The sequence below is a fragment of the Microtus oregoni genome, unplaced genomic scaffold (genome assembly GCF_018167655.1).
Source record: "Microtus oregoni isolate MIOR12 unplaced genomic scaffold, Mior012 000042F_ref0000377, whole genome shotgun sequence".
In the NCBI taxonomy this organism is placed as follows: domain Eukaryota; kingdom Metazoa; phylum Chordata; class Mammalia; order Rodentia; family Cricetidae; genus Microtus; species Microtus oregoni.
Genome location: NW_024543209.1, coordinates 13,476,535 through 13,499,811, shown reverse-complemented (window position 1 = coordinate 13,499,811; position 23,277 = coordinate 13,476,535). Strand labels below are relative to the sequence as shown.

General features: G+C 43.0%; 1 protein-coding gene across 3 annotated transcripts in view; it reads right to left on the bottom strand.

Moving 5' to 3' along the window:
- Positions 1-15,628: 15,628 nt before the first annotated feature.
- LOC121433919 (serpin B6) overlaps positions 15,629-23,277 on the bottom strand; it is a 56,947-nt gene continuing 49,298 nt past the window's right edge. For all 3 annotated transcript variants that reach the window (XM_041632599.1, XM_041632598.1, XM_041632597.1), the window contains exons 4-7: positions 22,095-22,212; positions 19,935-20,077; positions 16,575-16,730; positions 15,629-16,145 (exon numbers count right to left, since the gene is read on the bottom strand). In XM_041632599.1, the coding sequence (XP_041488533.1) occupies positions 15,744-16,145; positions 16,575-16,730; positions 19,935-20,077; positions 22,095-22,212 (819 nt within the window). In that variant the 3' untranslated portion in view covers positions 15,629-15,743. The remainder of the gene's footprint in view (positions 16,146-16,574; positions 16,731-19,934; positions 20,078-22,094; positions 22,213-23,277) is intronic.

Genomic DNA, 23,277 nt, shown 5'->3' with positions numbered 1-23,277 from the left:
CCACAAAGAAACAATAAAAAGCTACAGGGAGAGAGTGAATCTTGAATGGTGAGAAAGGGCACTGGAGAGATGTCTCAGTGGGTACAGCATGAGAACCTAAGAACATCCCAGCACACTTTAAAATCTGGGTATGACTATGAGCATGCCTGTTGCTGCCTGAACTGTATGGAAGAGGCGGGAGGATGAATGGGATTCACTGGCTCTCAGCACAGCAAGATAACCCATGATCTCCTCTGAATTCCATACACAGACACACATACACGACACTGACTGTAGACACTTGTATATGCATTGCATACATATATCACACTCACACAAATAGGGAGAAAGGAGAGAGACAGAAAGACAGAGAGATTTACCAGGAATGTTCATGAGTAGAAAATACAGTTCACTTTACTCATGCACTTTGGATTTTTTTTTAACCAAGTATATTTTCCTGTGTTATGTTCTCAGTGTGGTATCTTTCTAGGTATCCAACTCAAGGCCTTTCACACGCTAAGAGTGCACTCTGCCACTTAGCTCTATCCCCAGCAAGTGCTGTGGTCTACTTGTGAAGACAACCCCCTTTTAAAGTGTTGGGTACAAAACACAGACACAAGCACATGCAAAATGCCTACTGCCATCCATGCGCAGTTCGCTGAACATATCCCAGAACAGCAACCAGGAAGTCATTCTACATGCATGTGTTCCCTCCTGTTGCCTCAGCAAAGAACAAAATCATCTTCTCAGACGTTATGCATGCTTTGCCCTGAACATTTTGTAACATTATGTAACACTCCTGTTCTCCGTGTGAAATATTCAGATTTCCAGGGATTGGCTAACTGGTAGAATGTGAACAGCAGGTATAGCTGGAAGTCAGTGGTGGAGGTGGATTTGTACTGACTTAGCAATACTTCCTGGAAACTGGAGCACAGTGAGTGGAACCCTAAGTGTCTAGTCAGCTGGAACCTCAGAAGAGTAGAAACCTGCGGATATACTAAGCCACCCATGATTGTCAACTGCTTGGTTAACCCAGTTTGATTAAATGGGTAATAACCATATAACTATAACACAAAACCAAGACTGTTCCCAGGGTAGACTCCCTAGGTGTAAGCTTCCAGTAAAAACCTCTGTAGATTTCTATATGCACTATGGCATTTCCCAAGAACAGCAGACATGTTATTCGAATGGCATATAGCAAAACTTCATCATTATGTCGTATTACTTTCAAGCTCTTCAGGTCAAGTGACCCAACAGTTTCACCGAGGAACAACCACTAACGGTCACTTCTAGTGACTCACCTATGAAGCACATTGGGTTATACAACACTTCTAAAACACTTAAGTCAGGCATGTAGCAGAGAACTTAGAGGACCATTAGCATGAACAAAATGTTTTTGCCTTACTCCAGTGGAAGCCAAACAGGATGCCAATTTTATAAATATCTTGATCACAGCAGATATGGAGTATAATCACAAAAGATTTGATTCTACTAAGATTCATAGAGTTAAACAGTCCAGAGACAGAGAGACAAGAAAATGAAAGGTTTAATTTAGTACCAAGTCAATGTGTTGAAAGGTAGATGACTATCTAGAAACCATTTATATAACATCTCTTAGAAGAATGTTGCCTCAGGTTCGAGCTGGTGGTGGAGGATAATTTGTTAGTGTTGAGAGATGAACAGTTTCGCAATGTGTTACCAAGTGTCTAATCCCAGGCCTTAGGGCTCTTAGTCATGAGAGGCCTGTGAATTTAAGGTGTGGCTACATACAGGTTTGTATGAAGGTCTGTATGTCTAGCCGTTTTCAAAGACAGTACTGTCTCCATTTTAAACAACTAACTACCATCCAATTTAGACTTTTCCCTAACCTAATGGGTTGTATTAGAGTTAGGTCAGTCACAAAGACATGGAGAGTACAGAAAGAAAAGACATGTTCCTAAATTGTAAAAAAGAAAGAAAACCTAAAATGGTGACCCATGATGTAATCTCAGCATGCATGAACATGAAGCAGGAAATTGTCATGGGCTTAAAACAAGTCTTGTCTGTGTGATGAGTTCTAGTCCACTTCAGATTAACCTGAATTAGAATGTAAAACACACACACACACACACACACACACACACACACACACACACACTTGTCATGTTTGAATTCAGAGTTTGGTTAGAAACCAAATATGAGAGGAAGGAAAGGGTTACATGAATCACCAGGAGCCACTCTTCTGAGACTCTCCACTGGGTGTTACCAGGATGCCTAAAAGAGACTGCAGCTAGAACATGAGGTTAGCTCTTTCTCATCCTGTCCAGAGGCACCAGTGTTCTTGCTCTGAACCAAACCTGCTTTGAGACAAAAGCAATCTTATTCTGAGGCTCGAAGAGCTCGGTGTATTCATCCATCCCAGAACAGCATCCTCAGTGTGATATGCAGGTCATGGTTGTAGCAGGATAACAGTTGTCTCAGTTACTCTCAAGGAGTCGAACGCCACCTTTGTTTCTTTCTTTTCCTTTTGTCCATCCACCTGCTCTGTACTTGCATTGAACCTGAAGCCTTGCGCCTGCCAAAGTATTGTACCACTGAGCTGTACCCTCAGTGCTTCTTACTTTCTTTTTTTTTTCCACTTTGAGAATGGGTCTCACCAAGATGCCCGGTTGACCTACAAATCTGTCTGTATTCCAGGCAGGACTTAATTTTGGATATTCTTGCCTCCCGAGTCATTGGGATTGCAGGCTTGAATCACCACCTCATTATTGCTGACAACACTGACACTATGCTTGAGACCACGCAGGCATCAGATGGATGACAATTGGCCTCAGAGAGCTGAAAACTCTGCCCCATATCAACCATGCTAACATCACTATTTTCTAAATATCATTCTATGAAGATCCTTGAAGATCGGGTGACAGTGACAGACCACTATCATACCAACTACTCTGCAGTTACTTTTCCTTTGACTTAAGCCAGTATAACTCTTTATCGCCCTCAAATATTCCAAACCACTATTCTTGGAGAGGCACATTTCATACTGGGGCCACCTGCGCATGCTCAGCTCTTTGGGAATCAACTTGCACGCCAACTTCTCAATGATCAGTTTCCTGGATGCCCTGGTTCCCTGACGTGCTTCTGTGTCTCTTTTTCCACAGCAAAAGAAACTTGTCTTCTTATCCACCCCAGCATCGAAAGGTGATCGGTTTCAAAATGTAAATGAGGAGGCAGCTGAGCAGGTATCCACCTGGCCAAGGCAGAGTGCTGCTGTCCAGTAGCCTGTCCCCGAGATCATTGCAAAAACAAAAAAACAAAACAAAACAAAAAAACTACATGGAGCCCCAGGACAGGGCTTCCAGGAGACACCTAGAGAGTTTGTTCACAAGGTCTTTATGAGGGCTCTATGAAAGAAGTTCTTGGGATTAAAAATGCAAAGTATGTAAAAATAAAACAAAAAAAGAGATGGCAATAAATTTGTGATGATCAGGCTTGAGGGCAATGAGGTTAATTTCAGGTTGTCCATGCTCTGCCGCCCTATCTCTGGTGGCTGTTTTGGGAGACAGGGCTTTTAATTAGAGCTTGCACTGCAGCCAGATGATCTTGGAAACTTATGGTCATCTTAAAGGAATATTCATGAAGACCAATTTGGATTCTACACAAAGAAGCCAAATTCTAAAATGTCAGCCTGGAATTCTAGAAGGCAAGCAGGGGTGGGCTGAGACGTAGATGTTACTGTTCATCCTGGTGAAGATGTCAGAGTATTTATATGAGGGTACAAAACTTCCCCTCTCAGTACCTATCTGTCTTAGCCTGTTTTCTTTGGTTATCATTAAATACTTCATGCCACATATTTAATAAAGAGATTATTTAACTTGTGATTCTAGAGACTGAGATGCCCAACCAAGGTTGAGAGACTGCATCTTAATGAGAGTCATTTTGTTGGTAGAGATTATCTGTAGAGTCCTGAGAGAGGCAGGTCTTGACACTATGAGAGTAGTGCATATAAGTAGCAAGGGCAAACGGGCTTCATAATAGGTCCATCCAAGAGAGCTCATGGCCAATTGATCAATTAATCCACAAATGGATTAGCCCACTTAGAGAAAAGCTCTCACGACCCAATCATTCCATAAAGATACCCCACCTCCTATAATAAATACCTCACATGAGGGGTTGACTTCAGCATGAGTTTTGTTGGGGATGGACAAAGCACAGCACCACCCCACCCTGAACCGGAGAACCCCAGCCTCTTATGAGAAAGGCATCTGATTGCTAAGCTCAAGGAGAAAGCGATGGGGTAGAACAGAGCTCTAATGTCTGGTTACCACTGCAGCATTCCTTGGTCTCTCCCTCCAAACAGACACACCATCCCTTCTGTTTTCCAGCGTGTCTGAACACAGTATTAGACCTTCACAAGGACAGGGGTATTTCCTAGCCTGTGAGATAACTATATAATGTCATAGTCAAAGTCCTTTAGAACATTTACAATATTGTTATTCGATAGTTTGATGTTTGGTCATCAGCTTTAAAAACGTTATTGTATGAACTACCTAGAATTGGAAAAATGGTGCCAGTGACATGCCAACATATGGTAAAACTGTTTCATTTGTTCTACAGATTTACTCTACTTAGTGAATGGGCCAGGAGCCACGTGGAGAAAGAAAGAGAGAAGACACAGTTTCCGGCCTCAGCACAGATGTGCAAACAGATGAAATGTGGAGTTGTATATACACAGCTGAAGACAAGGGGCAAGAAAAAAGAGAAGCAGGAACAATAAGTTTGCCTTTGGAAATATGAACCAAAAAGGGCGTCAGAGTCCTTAAGACTAGAACTGAGATCTGATGAATTAGGATTTGCTGGGGACATGAACCACAGGAGGGAACATTCCAACCCTGCAGATAAGGAAACGTGGAAGTCTTTGTATGCCCAGGAAACCTACAGCTTATTAGAGTACCACTAAATACAAGGCCATTTAGCCTAGACACTGGAGTGTTTTATATTCACGATGTCATGCCAGTGGGTTTACAGACTGCTGCACAAGTGGCTATATCCTCAGAGTTAGGATAGGAAAGCTTGCTTCACAGCACTGTTGAAGAGAGGCAGGAGTGGGAGCCAGCAAGGAAAACAATGCCACCAATTTTTCAGATAAAAAGTACTATCAGGGAACCATAGGAAAGTGTTGATTTCAAAGGAGAATTGGTAGTAGAGATGTGCTCTTTTAATCCCAGTACTAGAAAGGTAGAGGCAAGAGGATCTCTGCAAATTCAAGGACAGCCTGGTCAAACTAGAGAGTTCCAGGCCAGCCAAAGCTACATAGTAAGACCCTGTGTCAAAATAAATAAATAAAATAAAATAAAACACAAAAGAGAATAGGCAGCTTTGGGGCTTGCAGATTAGGTGGGTAAGGAAGGAGGAACCTAGTATGACCCAGATGGATGATTTGGCCCAGTTTCCTGTGTCAAGCAAGACGGGAAAACAGAAGTAAGATGAATGTAAAGGAAACATGGTTTGTTTATTTGTGTGAGAGCATGTGTTATGTCTGGGTGAGGGTGTGTGGCAGCCCACACAGGTACCGTTGGAAGCTAATTTAGTTCCACCTTTATGTAGGTTTTAAGAGACAAATTCAGGTCAGTAGGCTTGACTGACAAGCACATTACCTACTTAGCCATATCACCAGCCCCTGTTTACTTTATCTTTCCCTGTGCTGCTGGGGACAGAGCCAGGGTCTCCTGAATGCTATACAAGTCCTCTACCACTGTGCTACATCCCCTGTCCTCTTTTTACTTTTTTTTTTTTCAGACAAGGTCTCACTAAGTTACCTAGGCTAGCCTTGACATTGGTTTGTACTCCAGACTGGATACAAACTTGAATTCCTCCTGCCTTAGCCTCCAACATAGCTGGGATAACAAACCTGTGCCACCAGGTCCAGAATCAATTTCTATTTAAACTTGAAAAGATTGAGTATCCATGGGAAGTTCAGGAGAAGTCTAGGTACCGATGTGACTGTCCAGTACAAATAGGCCTCAGTGAGGGAAAGGATGCCCATGAAAATAGAAAGAAGATCCAAAAGCTGGCTAGGGGAGGGCAGAGGGACCAGAAAAGACAGAGGAACAAGTTAACAAGAACAAAAAGGGGGCTAGTTCTAAAGAAAGACCTGAGTTGTCTGAGGCCATGAAGAATCCCTGTTGGACAGAGTGGATGTCCAGAATTGAGTACAGTGATCTTCAAAGAGAAGAGAAAGGGGGCAGTTTGATCTTCAGGAGGACAGTGAGGAGGCAGAGGTGTGAGCAATTTACTGGAGTGATGAATGGCAGAGCAGTGGAGTCAGCTGGTAACATTCTCCACAAACAACTGAAGCCCCAGGGCTGGGGTGCAGGGTGGTGGCTGGAGTGGCCCAGCCTACAGACCCATGAGCTGGAGAATCTAGGCTGGGCCTCCCCAGCAGGTGCTGGAGGAACAGGCAGGGCCTGTGAGAATATTCCACAGAGGTGGAGTCAGAGAAGACAGTCCCTGGCTGAGACACCAAGAGGGTGATACTGAAGAAGACAGAGTCACCAAGATGACCTCAGGAGCAGGCAGGGAAGGACTGAGCCAAGATGGAGAGACAGGATGATCAGGCCACCAAAGGAAAAATGAACTTTCCAGTGGCCTGCCCCATACAAAACCCTCAGCTACCAGGGCCTCGTTGGCATCTGCCAAAGGAACAGCAATTTAGGAAAACTTCAGGCCCTCGGTTGCTGCTCACTCGCAGAGCATCCATTACTGCCAGGGAATGGGCACAGACTCTAGCACGGCAGGAGCCGCTGCTCTATACCCACCTGCCTCAGCCAGAAGGGAATTCATGACCCAGGAGTCCTTATCTCCAGGCCTCATAGCTGAGCCCTGGGCAGAAACTCTCACACACAGTCGGCCAAGACCACAAGACCTGAAACACAGGACTCCTGGGTCATGAGCATCCTTCATGTGAGGGGATGAGGCTGTGGTTACACTAGCCTGGACTTGAGCATGGGACACTGCAGGGATGGAACCAGGGGGTAAAGTTGGGGATTAAAGGCTCAGGGAAGATGAGAGCAGACAGGACAAGGCTCTTAGGACAGGGTCAGGGACTGGGAATCTAAGAGACTAACAATATACATCCCTGAGATAAGAGGACCTGGTGGCAGTGTGAGGAGGTGAGGACAAAGCTAGGTTTAAGAAAAAGTCATGAGGCACTTGTCTGCTAGTTCTTAGCCCAACAACTTCTTTCTTTTTTCCCCCAGCAATAGCAGGATGTAACATAATCCATTCATTCTGTTTCCCCAAGAAAGTACCTAATAGCACAGAGAGCCAAGGCTCCTGGCATCAGGCCCGCAGCACTGGAGCAGCACTTCATCTGAGACGGGTCGGAGGAAGGTCAGGGCCAAGAGTCTCAAACCCCAGGAGGAGCCATGGTTTGTTCTCAGGGAGAGGGGGCTTGCTGTTCTGCCACCCCAGGTCAGGCGACATGGGTAATGTCATTGACTGATTCTGTGTCCCAACCGGCAAAGAACCTGTCCATATCACATCTTCTCTGCTGGTGCTCTTGATGGCACTCAATGTCCATGAGTCCTTGGACGCTGCCAAGGCAACACTACCAGGCACAAAGTAACTGGCTTTTGCCTAGTTTGTACTGGCAGAATCCTGTAGGTTCCCTTTCGGCTGTCACTTCATTGTCCTGAGCCCTTTGCTGAAATTAAGGATGCTTTTATAGACATTTCTATATAGATAAACTTATTTAGGAATGAGTGAACAGAGCGTTTGTTTCCATACAGTAAGTCCAAGGTTTGATCCCCAACACTGCACAAAACCTGATGAGATGGTTAGCTTTAATTTTCAACTTGACACAACCCGCAAAAAGAGTCTCAATGAGATTGTCAACATTGGGTTGGCCTATGGGTACATCTGTTGGGGGATAATTTGTTAACTAATGTGGGCAGACACAGATCACTGTGGCAGCACCATTCTCTAATAGAGCACGGGTTCCTGAACTATGTAGGAGCGGAGAAATTGCTTCAGAGCAAGCATGATAGTAGCACAGAAAAATAATAAATAATAAAATTATTTACCATTTTGTGAGGCTTAATAAAGAATGAGTATTAAAGGAGAATCAGGAACACAGAAAGGATATTGAGCCTATAGTTCATGATCCTAGAGACACCCACATCAGAGCACTGGACTGAGCTCCCAAGGTAGTAATATGGTGAACCCCCCAAAAAACATATATAGACCCACCTGGAATTGGAAACAGACAAGATCGTCAGACAAAATTTGGAAGCATGGGGGCAGGGGATAGAAGAAAGGGGAGAAGGAGAGGGTTATGGAGAACTTGAGGGAATGGGATAGTTGAGATGGAGGAAGGACAGATAAAAGATCAAGGAAAGAGATATCCTGATTGAGGGAGCCATTATGGGTTAACAAGAAACCTGGCTCTAGAAAAATGCCCAGGAATCCACAAGGATGACCCCAGCTAAGACCCTAAGCAATAGAGGAGAGGGTGTCTGAACTGTCCTTGCCCTAGTCAGACTGATGATTATCTTAAATATCACCATAGAACCTTTGTCCAACAACAGATGGAAACAGACACAGACACCCACATCAGAGCACTGGACTGAGCTCCCAAGTTCTAGTTGAAGAGTAGAAGGAGTGAGAATATGAGCAAGGAATTCAAGAACATGAGGGGTTCATCCACTGAGACAGTTTGCCTGAGCTAAAGGTACACACCAACTCCAGCTGAACTGGGAATGAACAAACATGGGAACAAACTAGTCCCTCTGAATGTGGTTAACATTTGGGGCAGACTGAGGGGCCACTGATAGAGACACTGGGATTTGTCTCTACGGCATGTACTGGCTTCTTGGGATCCTATTCTCTTTGGATGTATAACTTGCCCAACCTAGACGTAGTAGGGAGGGGCTTGGACTTTTCACAAGGCAGGATGCATTGCTCTCTCTTAGGATTGGAGGGAGGTGGGGCTGAAGGATGGGTGGAGGGAGTGAGAGGGGACTGGGAGGTGGGGAGAGAGTGAGAATTTGGATTGGTATTTTTTTTATTTAAAAAGTATTAAATTAAAAAAAAGAAAATGCTCAGAGAAAATCTCCTTCCTGAGATGGAAGGGTTTTATAACCATGGGGGAATTTATCTGGTCTTAGTTCAAGGGCCGTTTGTGTTACGTCATTTCTGAGTAGACAGGGAGTGTCCATACCACTTTCCTGATATGTAATATATTTGAGGCAACATTTGTCCTCCCTGAGCCTGGCCTCTTGGGTGAGGATCCATGGATCATTTGGAGGATCCCATGATGCAAAGCCATCACAAGTTACTGGATCCAGCTTGAAGCAGCCAGGTTCTGAGTGTTGAATGATGAGGTGTGCTTTTAATTGGGCATTTTTGTCTCCACAGTTTTTCCCTGACAGATAGGCAAGGCCAAATCACTGACACTAGATCAAGATCTTCTTTCTTCGGGGCCTGCTTCAGAGCTGAGAAGGGATGTTGGGTACCTGACTGACATCATTGGTCTGTCACAGGGGTGTAGGACCTGGAGGTATGGAAGGTTTGAGTCGCATTTTGAAGAGGGGAAAGGGTGGTTATCGCAGGCTGCACTGTGAATGGGTTCAGGGATGTGAGGCAGGCACTGGAGTAGATGGTAACAGACCTTAATGGCCTGTAACTTGGAAGATACCAATCACATGAGAAGATTAAGGAAGCAAAGAATATATATGCCAGTGTGGATATCCAGGCTGCAGAGTGGCCAGAAGAGCCAGCCCCTTGTATCCTCTCAGAGAAATGGTTTTCCTGAGAAAGGTGTTTGAAGCTTGCCTTTACAGATCAAACTTCCATCCAACCTGTAACCAAGTGAATGAGCTCTGCAACCATTTGTAACTATGTACATATTCTGCTTACACACTGCATGTTCAACCTGTATCTAAGATAAACACTGTAATAATTCTTACTATACTTTGGACTTTATAGGGGTAATTAACTCCTATAAGCTCAGATGAATGCAGTCGTAATTTATCATGCTCCTATTTTTTCTTTATGACCTGCTTGTACCCAACTCAAAACAATGTGTGTCTATACAATGTGATGACCAGCTCTAAGTCATTTACTAAAAGCATTGAGATATTAAAAACAACACCTTCTCCTTTAAAAAAATGAAATAAAATAAAATGTTGAAAACAACTTGTATGTAGAGATCCAACTGTAGCTTTGTGTGCTACAATGAGTCACAGGGCCAAAACCAAAACCCCTTGTGAGGCAAAAGTTCCTCAGTATTTTTTATTACCATATTTGCTGAGTTGTTCAATAAATAAAGAGGACAACTTTTGTTTAGGGCTATTAGATAAAAGAGGCCAGAACTCTTCTGCCTGAGTCAGGCCCATCTCTTGTGTGTGACATGACCACACCCTCTTAAAGCATACTAAGTTTTTACCTGCATTTTGTTTTTTTTTAAATTTATTTATTTATTAAAGATTTCTGCCTCCTCCCCGCCACCGCCTCCCATTTCCCTCCCCCTTCCCCGATCAAGTCCCCCTCCCTCATCAGCCCGAAGAGCAATCAGGGTTCCCTGACCTGTGGGAAGTCCAAGGACCACCCACCTCCATCCAGGTCTAGTAAGGTGAGCATCCCAACTCACCAAGGCCAGCTGGCCTGGGTCTGAAAAAGCATGGGATAAAACCGGACTTGAACATAGTGGACAGTGAGGACTACTGAGAACTCAAGAACAATGGCAATGGGTTTTTGATCCTACCGCACGTACTGGCTTTGTGGGAGCCTAGGAAGTTGGGATGCTCACCTTACCTGCATTTTGTTGATTGACATGAGCAAAGTATACTACTCCAAGTGCGGGGGCTGCTGTAACACCATCAAGGGCACCACAGTTTGGGGGTTCTATGAGGCAAAGGAATCAATTTGGTCCTGAAAAGCCTCAGGGAACATTGCAATGTGGTCTATGAAAGAGCCTCCAGAAGATAGGATTTAGACCCACAGGGCAGAGTCACTGTCTCTCTTTTTCTTATTTAATTTTATGTGTGTGTGTATAGATGCGTCACTGTGTGTTTGTCTGCCTGGTGCCTGCAGAGGTCAAAGGAAGCACTGAATCCCCTGGGTCCTCCAAAAGAGCAGCCACTGCTCTTATGACTGAACCTGTCATCAGACCTAGGGTCTCACTCCTACAGCTCTCTGAGGGAGGGGATGTCAGAGCAGGAGACATGGAAAGGTGGTAGAAAGGAAGATTTGTGACCACCAATACCCCTTGTGTTACAAACTCACTTCTTTGGAGAGACCCCATAGCACCTGGAATCTTATGCAGCTAAGGTACAAGGAAGGCAGAAATTAAGGAGGGATAAATGATTACCAAAACCTGGCAAGGAAGAAGTTTTTGGATCATATTACCTAGTAGCCATTATCATCTATTGTCGATAGCATCTCACTTAGGGGTGGGACTCTTGAGAGTTAGCTATTGCTCCCTACACTCCCTCCTCTATCCTGCCCTCCCAGTCCCCACACCACCCAATCCTTTCTCTGTTATTATATCTCATTTCTTCTTCACACCATCTCCCTTCCCCACCTTAATAGATGCCCCATGATCCATTACTACTTTCCTGACATCCATGAGTACTTCAATTTAAACACACCTATCCAAAAATTCAGATTTGGAATCCACACATAAGGGAGAACATACAATGTTTATCCGTATTTAGGTTAGCTCACTCCGAATGATCATTTCCTTCTCATTCCATTTGTCTACAAATTTCTTCATTTCATTATTATCAACAGCTGAATAACATCCCATTGTGTAAATGCACCACATTTTTATTATGCACTCATCAGTTGGTGGACATCTTGCTGCTTCCACTCCCTAGCTATTGTGAGTAGAGCAGCAGTGAGCATAGATGAGAAAGTAGCTATCTAGTAAGGTAGAGTCTTTTGGGTGTATGTCCAAGAGCAGGATAATTAAATCATACGGTAGGCTAATTTCTGGCTTTGGGAGGCCCCTCCACCCTGACCTCCATGCTGCCCGCACCAGTTTGCACTCCCATCAGCAGTGGCCAGTGCTCCCCTTTCCACATCTACAGCAGCACGTGGTGTCATTTGTTTTTTGGTCTTAGCCATTCTGACTGGGGTAAGACAACATCTCGGGACTGTTTAAATTTGTACTTTCCTGATATCAAATAATGTTGAACATTTAATCAAACAAACAAAAATATTCTCGATGGGAGGTGGTTGTACAACTTTATTTTTTTATTTCTTTTCTTTTTTATTTATTTATTAAAGATTTCTGCATCCTCCCCGCCACCACCTCCCATTTCCCTCCCCATCCCCCAACAAGTCCTTCTCCCTCATCAGCCCAAAGAGCAATCAGGGTTCCCTGCCCTGTGGGAAGTCCAAGGACTACCCACCTCCATCCAGGTCTAGTAAGGTGAGCATCCAAACTGCCTAGGCTCCCACAAAGCCAGTACGTGTAGTAGGATCAAAAACCCATTGCCATTGTTCTTGAGTTCTCAGTAGTCCTCACTGTCCGCTATGTTCAGCGAGTCCGGTTTTATCCCATGCTTTTTCAGACCCAGGCCAGCTGGCCTTGGCGAGTTCCCGATAGAACATCCCCATTGTCTTTAATCCCAGTACTTGGGAGGCAGAGTCAGGCAGATCTCTGTGAGTTCAAGGCCAGCCTGGTCTACCACAGCTAGTTCCAGGACAGCCAGGGCTGTTACACAGGGAAACCTTGTCTTGAAAAAACAAAAAATAAAATTCTCAGTCTTCTACATTTATTTTTTTTTTGAGAACTCTATTTTGTTTCATGTCCCAGTTTTTAACTGGGCTATTTGTTTTCTTGATGTTTAGTTTTTTTTCCCACCTTTTCTTCATATAGTCTAGATACTAACACTGTCAGTTATACAAATGGTAAAGGCTTTTTTTTCCCATTCAGGCTGCCTCTTCACATGAACTATGGTATCCTTTGCTGAATGAGTGTTTTTTGAATGCTGTTTTTTTTTTTAAGGCAATTGTGAATGCTATTGTTTCCCTGATTTCTTTCTTGAAGTGTTTGCATATAGAAGGCAACTCTAATGCATTAATTTTGTATCCTACTATTTTAATGAAAGTGTTCATCATCTGTAGTTTCCTTGTGGAGCCTTTAAGGTCTTTCATACATACAATGGTATCATTTTCAAATAAGGATACTTTAGCGTCTTCCTTTCCTATTTTATCCCCTTTATCTCAGCCACTTCTCTTGTGCTCTAGCCAAGACTTAAAAGCACAATATTGAACAGAAACAGAGAGATAGAGTGCACATCCTTGTCTTGTTCCTTATGTTACTAGAAATACTTTGTTTTTCTCCATTTAGAATATGTTGCATTTGGTCTTATTGAATATTACCTTTATTATGTGGAGAAATGTCCCTCATATCCCTAGATTATTCATAACTTTTATCGATATTGTTGAAGGCCTTTGCTGCATCTAATGAGGTGATTATAATTTTTCTGTCCTTTATTTATGTGGTATATTATGTTTATTGCTTTTATGTATGTTGAACCATCGCTGCATCTTTGTGATGAAGCCAACTGATCATGATGGATGATCTTTGTGATGTTTTTTTGAATTTTCTTAGCAAGGTTTTTATTGGAAATTTTTATGTCTATATTCATAAGGGAGGTTGGCCTATAATTTCTTTCATTTTTTTCTATTTTTAGTTTTTGTCTGGTTTTGGTATCAGGATAGTACTAGCTTTGTAAAGAGAATTTAGAAATGTTCCTTCCTTTTCAATTTGGGGGAACAGTTTGAGACACATCGCTGGCAAACTTCTACATAGAACTCATCTGGGTTCTCTTTAGTTGGGAGATTTTCATTACTGTTCCCATCTCATTGTTGGTTATGGTCTATTTACATTATTTACTTCAACCTTAATTAACTTTGGTAGATAATATAAATCTAGAAATTCATCTACTTCCTTTAAATTTTCTAATTTGGTGGGATTAAAAAAATTTTAAGTATATCCTCATGATTTTCTGGGTTCCCACACTGTCTATAGCAGTGTCTCCCTTTTATACCTAACTGTATCATTTAGAACTTTTCTCTTTTTTTGATAATTTGGCTAAAAGGCTGACAATCTTATTAATTTTTTGGAAGATCTTACTGTTTCCTTGATTCTTTGTATATTTTGTTTTTATTTCTATTTCATTAATTTTTATCCCTGAATTTCATTATCTCTTCCCATGCTTTTTTTTTGGGATGCAGGTTATTCTTGTTTCCCCAAGGATAACAGCTGCATCATTAAGTTATTAATTTGACATCTCTCAAATTTTTTGATGTAAGAATTTAGTGCTATAATGAACTTTTTCATCTTAAGAGGGTCTTGTGTCCTATATGTTTGGGTAGGTTGTGTTTTCATTTTCATTCAAGTCTAGGAATTATTATATTTCCTTATATTCTTCCTTGATCCAAGTACTGTTCAGTAATGTGTTGTTTAGTCTCCAAGAGTTTGTGTACTTTCTGAAGTTTCTATTGGTAGGCAGCTTTATTCCACTGTAGTCAGGTAGACTGGAAAATATTATTTCAATTTTTCTAAGTTTTTTGAGACTTGCTTTGTGTCCTAATATTTGATAAAATGTAGAGAACATTGCATGGTCTGCTGAGAAATGTGTTTCCTTAGTTTTTGCATGGGATGTTCTGTAGCTGTCCACTAGGTCCATTTACTCTGTGTTGTTAAACTCCAGTTAACTCCAGATGACTTTGACACCTGATCCTTCTACCTCTGCCTCCCAAGTGCTAGACGAACATGTCTGTACCATCATGCTCAGCCTTTCCAGGCTAGGGTATTTTTACTATAGCAACAGGATACCAACCAAGAGTGAGCAACAAAAGCAGCAAGCTTTCATCTCCCTCTTCTCATATCAAATACTAAATCCCATGTCTCTAAATGGTACCCACCCTGTCACCACAGCTTGGCAGTATGTGAGCAGCATCAGGGAAGTCAGCAGAGATCCTGGCTGCTGTAAAACTCCACAAAGATCATGGAAAGTCCTTCCTGCCATCCCTTAGAGTCCCAACATGACTCTTTAACACAGACTATGCCTCTTTCAAATTGTTCCCCTCCTACTGAATGCTTCTACTCTATTTCCAGCAAGTGACAAGTACAACTACAGAAACCTGTCACTTTTGTATTTGTAATACTTGTTACTATTAAGAAAATCACCTGGAGTGGTGTGCAGCTGTGCTCAACTATATTCCTTTGAATGGCCTAGTATTCCCAACCCCTTGGAAAGTGGACAGATAAATCTAAAGATGTATATGTGTCATACCATATGATAGGGCTAACAGATACATGAGGAAATGAGCTCTTCTCACTGGGCTGAGTCCCTCCTCACCCCACCTATCTGGCGTACACAAATTTGGCACACATTTCTACACAGAGACTGTCTGAGGCGCATCCCTGCTGCCCAATCCTCAGAGCTTCACCTCACTGGCTTCAGTGGCTTTTTTAACTTACAGTGGAATAAGAACCCAGTACTACCAAAAGAAGTACTGTTTCTTTTCTAATGTCACAGGGGACACACAGCTGCCTGTGTTGGCAGCCAAGCATCCTCCAGCAGGATGAACTCTGTAGCTAGCAACATCACAACCCCCAGAAATGCAGTTTCAGATCATAGAAAAATCCTTGGGATGTAGAATGCACTTTATTTCAAAATTGTCATTGCACTTATGGATAAGGTCACTTAGGTCGCAGGCAAACCATGGAGAAAGGATAAAAGACTGACAGGAACACCTTATCCTTAGGGAGAGGAGAACCGGCCACAGAACAGAATCCCATTGGTCTTAACATGCTGAATGAAGAAAAGGAAGGGGCGGTCGGCACAGAAACGGGGGGTGATCATGGCACACCTCAACATCATGATGGCAGCTGTAGCAGCCGCAGCCTCTGTGCCCTCCTCATTGACCTCCACAAAGGACTTATGCACAACCTTGGACAGAGACAAACCATGCTTGGAAGATATTCCAGAAAAGTCTGCCCTGTCCTCGAAGGCATCCGTCATGCCCAGCTTGCACAGGAAGTTCTTCATGTCATAATTCTCCTCCAGTTTAAACCGTGGGAGGAAAACCTCCACCTCTTCTTCATCCATCATGTCCAGCCTCGTCCACTCTATGAAATTTTCATAAGTTATTTCCTTTTCCACCTAGAAGAGAGTTGGACAGTTTAGGACAATGTCCTCTGATACATGATTCTTTTAATTAGGAGCCAGCACATGGGCTCCTAATTATTCACGAGCCATAAATCATGGCGGTAATGTGGGCCTTGCTCGGGAAAGGAGTATCACTGGGCCATAGGAGCCTGGAAAACTGGGTTTGTCACTCGGGGCACTTGAGACGATGGGGAGGCTCTACACTGCCCAGGGATGTGTGGCTTTAAGTTAATATAGTAGCTGGGAGGGTCAGCTTGGTGGTGAGTGTTTGCCAAGCAAGCTCTAGGCTCTGGGTTCCACGCCTGCCTCACAAATGAATAGAAGATAAAAACATGAACATGGGAGCCTAGGAAGCCACCCCTGCAGAAACACAAATGCCACTCTTTCTCCCTCACAGTTCCATCAAGGTCTCGTGATCATTACCGTTTTCAGTTCAACATGCTCATCTGGAAGCATGATGATCATGTTCAGCTCATTGCCAGCATAGGGAAGCAACAGAATCTTGGTGAATATCTCTCCAATATAGGTCGTTTTGAAGGTAGACTTCTTAAACATCATTTGCACAGGTTTCTCCTCATTCTGTAAAAGAGAGATAAATATTAAGTTGAAAGGAGACACAAGTAACACATCGGGCAGATTCAACAAGGAAGTCAATGCAATAGGAATGCTTGTTTTTTTATTATATTGTAAATGTATGAGTGTCCAGCCTGAACATATGTATGTATGTGTACCACCTGACTACATGCATATTTCAGAAGAGGGTGTCAAATCCCCCTGGAACTGGAGTTTTAAATGGTTATGAGACACCAGTATGGTACTGAATTCAAACTCTGATTCTCTTCAAGAACATATGTTTCTAATTGTCCAGCCATCTCTCCTGACTTAGGTACATTTTCTTAAACTGACTTCTGTAGTACTTAAACTCTCAAGCACTTGCTTAGACCTTACACGCCCCCAAAAGCCCCTTCTTCAAGGTTTGGTCCTCAGGTGTGTTAGATTGAGAGGAGGTAGAATTCTGTTTGTTTGAGACAAAGTCTCACTATGTAGCCCTAGTAGGCCTAAAATTGCTACACAGGTCAGGCTGGCCTTGAAGTCAGAGAGCTACCCGCTTCTGCCTCCCAAGTATTGTGAGTAAAGGTATGCACAACCATGCCTGGCATAGGAGTAGAATCTCCTAAGAGGTGGGGGCGAGAGGGGGTTGTTTATGTCATTAGGATGTGCCCTTGAAAGGGATTGTGGGATCCTGGACTTTTTCCTCTCTTTTCACTTTCTGGCCTTGGCATGAGCCATTTTACTCCAGCACCTGCCTCTAGAATCCCATTCCAGCACCTTCAAAACAGGCCCCAAAACAACAGGTTCATCTCATCACAGACTTAAACTTCTAACACTGAGTCAAAAAAGCCCTGTCTCTTATTGAGTTGGTCAACTCCACACTTTAGTGTCAGAAAGCTGACCGGCCCAATCTCTAAATGCCTGTGATGTCCTGGGCCAACATTCTTTTCTCTTGGGGTCTCATATATTCTCATCACTTTGAACAAAATTCCCAAATTCACTGTTCTAGCCAGGACTTCTCTTTGAACTGAGAAATATATTTTATACACTATTTGACTCCTGCATGTTGGTATTCCTTTGTTTGCTGTCCCTTGTAAATATAATCAAAACCTGACTTTATTTTTAAACCTCCACCTGAATAAGCATAGCCCTGGGATACAGTGATGACCTCTTTGTCACTGATCCCAGCACAGCGGCCATAGGTCCTAGCAGAATGCAAGTGATACCACAGCACTATGTACCACTCTAGCAGGACAATAGTAAAAGAAAGTCCTTAAAACTACCAGGAATAGAGAAAAGAGCACACACTGCTTCCTATTCTGCTCCACTCTCTCTTCTTTCGTCCACTAAGTCACTGGACTAGTACTGAGGTTAACTAGATTAAGCCCCTTTCTGCCCAGGGAACTGGGTCTCAAACTTGGAACATTCCTCATATGCTCTGGTTGTCTGCTCATACACATCTTCTCAGTGAAGTTCCTCAGTAGCTCTCCACTGAAACCACACCCAAGCACAGCATCCTGCCACCTCCTCTGTACGAATGCCCCCTGACTGAAGAATGGATAAGAAAAATGTTGTACATTTACACAATGGAGTACTACACAGCGAAAAAAAAAATAATGACATCTTGAATTTTGCAGGCAAATGGATGGAGCTAGAAAACATCCTTTTGAGTGAGGTAACCCAGACCCAGGAAGACAATTATCACATGTATTCACTCATGAGTGATTTTTAAACATAAAGCAAAAAAAACCAGCCCACAAATCACAATCCCAGAGAACTTAGACAACAATGAGGACACTAAGAGAGACTTACATAGATCTCCTGAGTAAATTGGGAGCATGGGGACCTTGGAAGAGAGTTGAAGGGAAAGGGAGAGGCAGGGAGGGGAGCAGAGAAAAATGTAGAGCTCAATAAAAATCAATCAAAAAATAAAAAGAATGGGAAAGGTCTCAGAAAGAGGAGTCTTGCTCTCAGCCCTATGTCCTTCCCTGTGGACTGCTGCGTCAGGATCAAAGTCCTGGTGAGAGCATGAGGACAAAGGTCCCATGCTAAGGATGGTAGAGCAGGAAAGGAGAGTCAGTTCCCCAGAGCATCATCCCATGCAGGAAGCCCCAGGCTCCACCCATTTCCTGCCTTCCAGGTGAATGATGAATCTGTGTGCTATCAACTATAGTCATCTAGAGTTTCTCTTGCTTGCAGCTGAAGGAAGTTCTAATGTACATTTTGTCAATGACTGATTCCAAAGACAGACAGAAATACTTTAATCAGGGAAAAAAAGAACAGTTTTTTAAAGAATAAATCTTAAAATATAATGCATTTCCTAAAAAACTGGAGGTATAATATCAAGTTTTTCTGGGAGATCTAAGGTCTGGTTAATGATCCAAAATGTGACATAATAAATTTGTTCTGTCAGCCTAGAGGTATGTGCAGTGAGACACAGACACACACAGGGAGAGAGAGACTGACTAGATAGAGTTATAAAAAAAGGGGGGACACCAGCAAATAGCATACTCCAACCAGGAAGAGGTTGAATGTAGTCTATCCCATATAAATATCCTTTGTGTGATTGTCTGTAAGTAAAAAAATAAAAAATAAAAATCTGTACTTCTCCCATCAGATCAAGTCTGAGTTTCACATGCTGCTTTAGTGTTTACTGAGCACCGACCATGAGCCAGGCATTCATTACACAGTTGTCTGCCCTCTGCTGTTTTTCCAGCAGGGTGAGAATAGTGATTTTTCCCACTGCAATGTTTTGTGGCACCAGGTGGAGCTGTGGTCCTCTGAAGGAGGGAGAAGACATGAGACAGCACTTCTAGGAAGACACAGGGAAAAGAAAGGACTGTGCACCACTGAAGGGATCTCCAGGAATGCGCTGCTTTCAGGGTCACGAAGAGACAGCACATCTGGAGTTCAGACCTTCCTATCTCCAGAGTCATGTGATAGACTGTTTCAAGTACACGGCAGAGCTCTGACATCAGGTTTGGCCTCAGCAGCTGCCAGTGACACCATGGTCAGTGACAGAAGCAGGGCCATGTAGACTGCAGACCAGTGACAACATGCAGAAGGAAAGGGAACGAGAAAGGCCTCAAAGATGAGAGAGGGAGCTCTAGCTGAGGAGCTGCCCAGAGACATGAGGGGCATGGGCTACATGAGGCAGCCTCCTTGTGTTTCAGAAGCCAGTGTGAACAGGGGACCTTGCCCTAGAGTCTCCTCTGTTACTGCACTGTTTACCTTGGAGACTTTGAAAGGCATCTCCCGGGTGGCCTCTTTGTTAAACTGTTTCTCCCAGTTCCCTTTAAAGTAGATGGCATTTACAAGGACCAGCAGAGTGTCTGAATTCACCACACCTGGAGACAGCAGCTCTTGGATTTTATCTGAAAGAAAGAATTTTTTTTTTTTTAAAAAAAAAGGAGTTAAAAACACACGGTAGTTGGTTGAGAATGGCTTCCATAAGCTCATATATTTGAATGCTTGGTTCCCAGTTAATGGAATTATTTGGAAAGGATTAGAAGGTTTGGCCTTGTTGAGGAAGGTATGTTGTTGGGGTGGTCTTTCAGATTTCAAAAGCCCACAGCAGGCCCAGTTTCTCTCTCTGCCTGCTGCCGGTGGATCAGGATGTAAGCTGTCACTGCTCCAGCACCAGGCCTGCCTGTTCCCTGCCATGATGACTACGAACTAATCCTTCTAAGACTGTAAGCAAACCAATTTAGAAGGACATTTGTACTTAAAGCAACAACCCTGGCATCAAGAAGACATCATTTTTGCTTCTGAAGATTTATTTTTAATTGACGTGTGTGTGTGTGTGTGTGTGTGTGTGTGTGTGTGTGTGTGTTTGTGTGTGTGTCAGGCATGCTTATGTCCACAGAGGCGCAAAGTGTTAGTTCCCCTGGAACTGAAAGTATAGGAAGTTAGTATAGATGCCAGAAACCGATTCAGCACCTCTGTAAAAGCAGTCTGGGTTCTTAACTGCTGAGCCATCTCTCCAGCATCAAAGTCAAACTCCTTTTAAAAAAATGTTTTAGAGAGAAGAAAAACAAGTCTAAAAGATTCTGGTAAGAAAAAATTCACCATTGAAATAAACACATAAAGTTAATGCTGGACAGGCAGTTAGAATTTAAAGCAACGCTTGAACTGGAAAGACACAATTTGTGCCTACAACTTAAAGAGAGAAACTTTAGACTGTTTTAAAATAGACTGGTTACAAATTCAAATTTTAAGAATATTTGAAGTAATAGATATATTTATCTTGATCCGAACATGAGAGAATGCATATTGAAAATTATATAAAAACTTGTCAACATGCATATTTATGAATTAGCTTAAAATAAATTGAAAGTAGAATAGCGGTTATAAAATGGACTGTATGCATGGCGGTGGTGGTGCACGCCTTTAATCCCAGCAATTGGGAGGCAGAGGCAGACAGATCTCAATGAGTTCAAGGCTAGCCTGATCTACAAAGCGAGTTCGAGGACAGTTAGGACTGTTACAGAGGAAAAAAAAGAGGGCCTTGCAATCTACAACCACAGGTAAATAGGGGTTTGGCCCAGCATCTACAGCCATGCTAGATAACTACAGAAGGGGAGCATCACCCCCAGACAAGAAAGAGCTGCAGACCTAGAATGAAAGCATTCTGTGTTCTTTATAAATAATGTTTGAAAAAAAATAAGAAACAGAGGGAGGGACAGTTGGAGGGAGGAACCGAGGATCAGAGAGACCGCAGGTTGGTAAGTTTTCAAAGAGGTGTATCAATTATTGGGAGACATCATAGAGTCACTGTTAAAAGCTAGGGAAAGTCAGATAGAGTGACGTATCATTTAGTCCCACCACTGGGAGCCAGGCTGAGTTTGAAGCCAACCCAATCTATACAGTAGGCTGTAAGTCACCAGTGCTGCATAGTGAGCCACCCTGTCCTTTAAACATTAAGGAATAGGGAAAAGCTATGCAAAGTGTTAGACATGATCTTACTGCCTGACTGTGGGGTAGTGGGAAAAATTGCCAACAGGTACAGCTTTCTGAACAAGCAACAGCCAAAACATCATTCAAACTCAAATACATGTTGAACCCAAGGTGCTCATGGCAGTAATTCCTATCTTGCTTCATACTACTTCGCTGTGGCCTTGGTGATGAGCACACATAACCACTTTGTAATGTGAATGTCATTGTGTTATCCTATAAAATGCAATGCCATCAAACACCTGACGGCAGGTGTGCACAGATATACACAAACACTCAATAAACAAATAAACAAAAACACCATTTTCAAAAGTAGGCTAACTGCTTAACAGGAACTGGGGTGTAGTTCGGGGACCCAGGTCCTGCTCAGCATGCTCAGGGCCCTGGATTCAAGTCCCAGCTCTGAAAACAAACAGAACAGAACAACTCTGTGTTCACCTTCTGTCTTCTTGGCGACCCAGGTGTTGATGTGCTGTCGGGACTGCTCTGTATCACCCTTAAAGTCCAGCTCTTCCATCTCTGCTTCGTAGAACTTGCGGCAGGAATCTTTAAAAGACTGAGACAGAGCAATACGATTACACAGCCACGAAAGTGATCAGCACCAAAAGCCTCCATCCTTGATGCGCAAAAGCAGAAAAGCAAATTTTTATGATTACAGATGTGACTTGCAAATGAACACGTGGGAGGAGTATAAAATCCAGCCTTCCTGCATCCAGCTTTCTTTAACCACAGTTTATTAATGAGGTAAGATGGTGGTTGGTGGACCGAGTACCACTGAAAAGCATGATGAACAGCTGCATCCTTGTAGCTGAGGCTCAAGGAGGTATCTGGGAAGATGCTCAGATGCAGAACTTATACGGCTGTCACTCTCATAGTCCACCACATGGGCAGAGTGAGGCTTAACCCCATGAGAGCTACAGCATCTCTGCACTGTGCACAGGCTGGACTTTCTACCACAGTTTTCCACACTAACAGAAATACAAAAGTGCATCATTTGAAATAGTGACACCTAAAGCTGCAGAACACCAGGGAATGGCCATGGAAGCTATAAAACGAAATACTTCATTTTAATTTATTTTACTTCATGATATGGAATTTGAACAGCTATGGAACCATAGTCACCATCTCAGGAAGGTCATTTTCAGGGAGTGAGCAATTCACAAAAACACAGTGCATGCTGGGATGGGGTTCAGTGGTGCGCCACGGAGGTGGAGGACCAGCCTGGCAAGCACAAGGTCTTAAAGGGAACCAAACACCAGAACCAGAAGACAAACAGAAGCTCAAGCCATTTTCTGATATGTTCTGTAAAATGACAATGACATTGATGACCTCCCACATTCTGTTGTGTTGTTGCAACAGAAAACTCTATACAGTGTAAATGGGCAGAAACTCCCACTATGCTGACAGTGTATATGGAATGACTTCTTAATATTTCTATGATACAACTTGTCTCTTGGATACATATTTAATTCCTCTTTGAGAAAACCATTTTTATTTTTCATTTGTGTACTTACGTGTGTACACATAAATCTATGTACACATGTGTATGTGAAGTCTAAGTTAGAAAGTGACTTGAAGTATTTTTCTCAAGAGCTCTCTCTGTACCTTATTTTGTGAGACG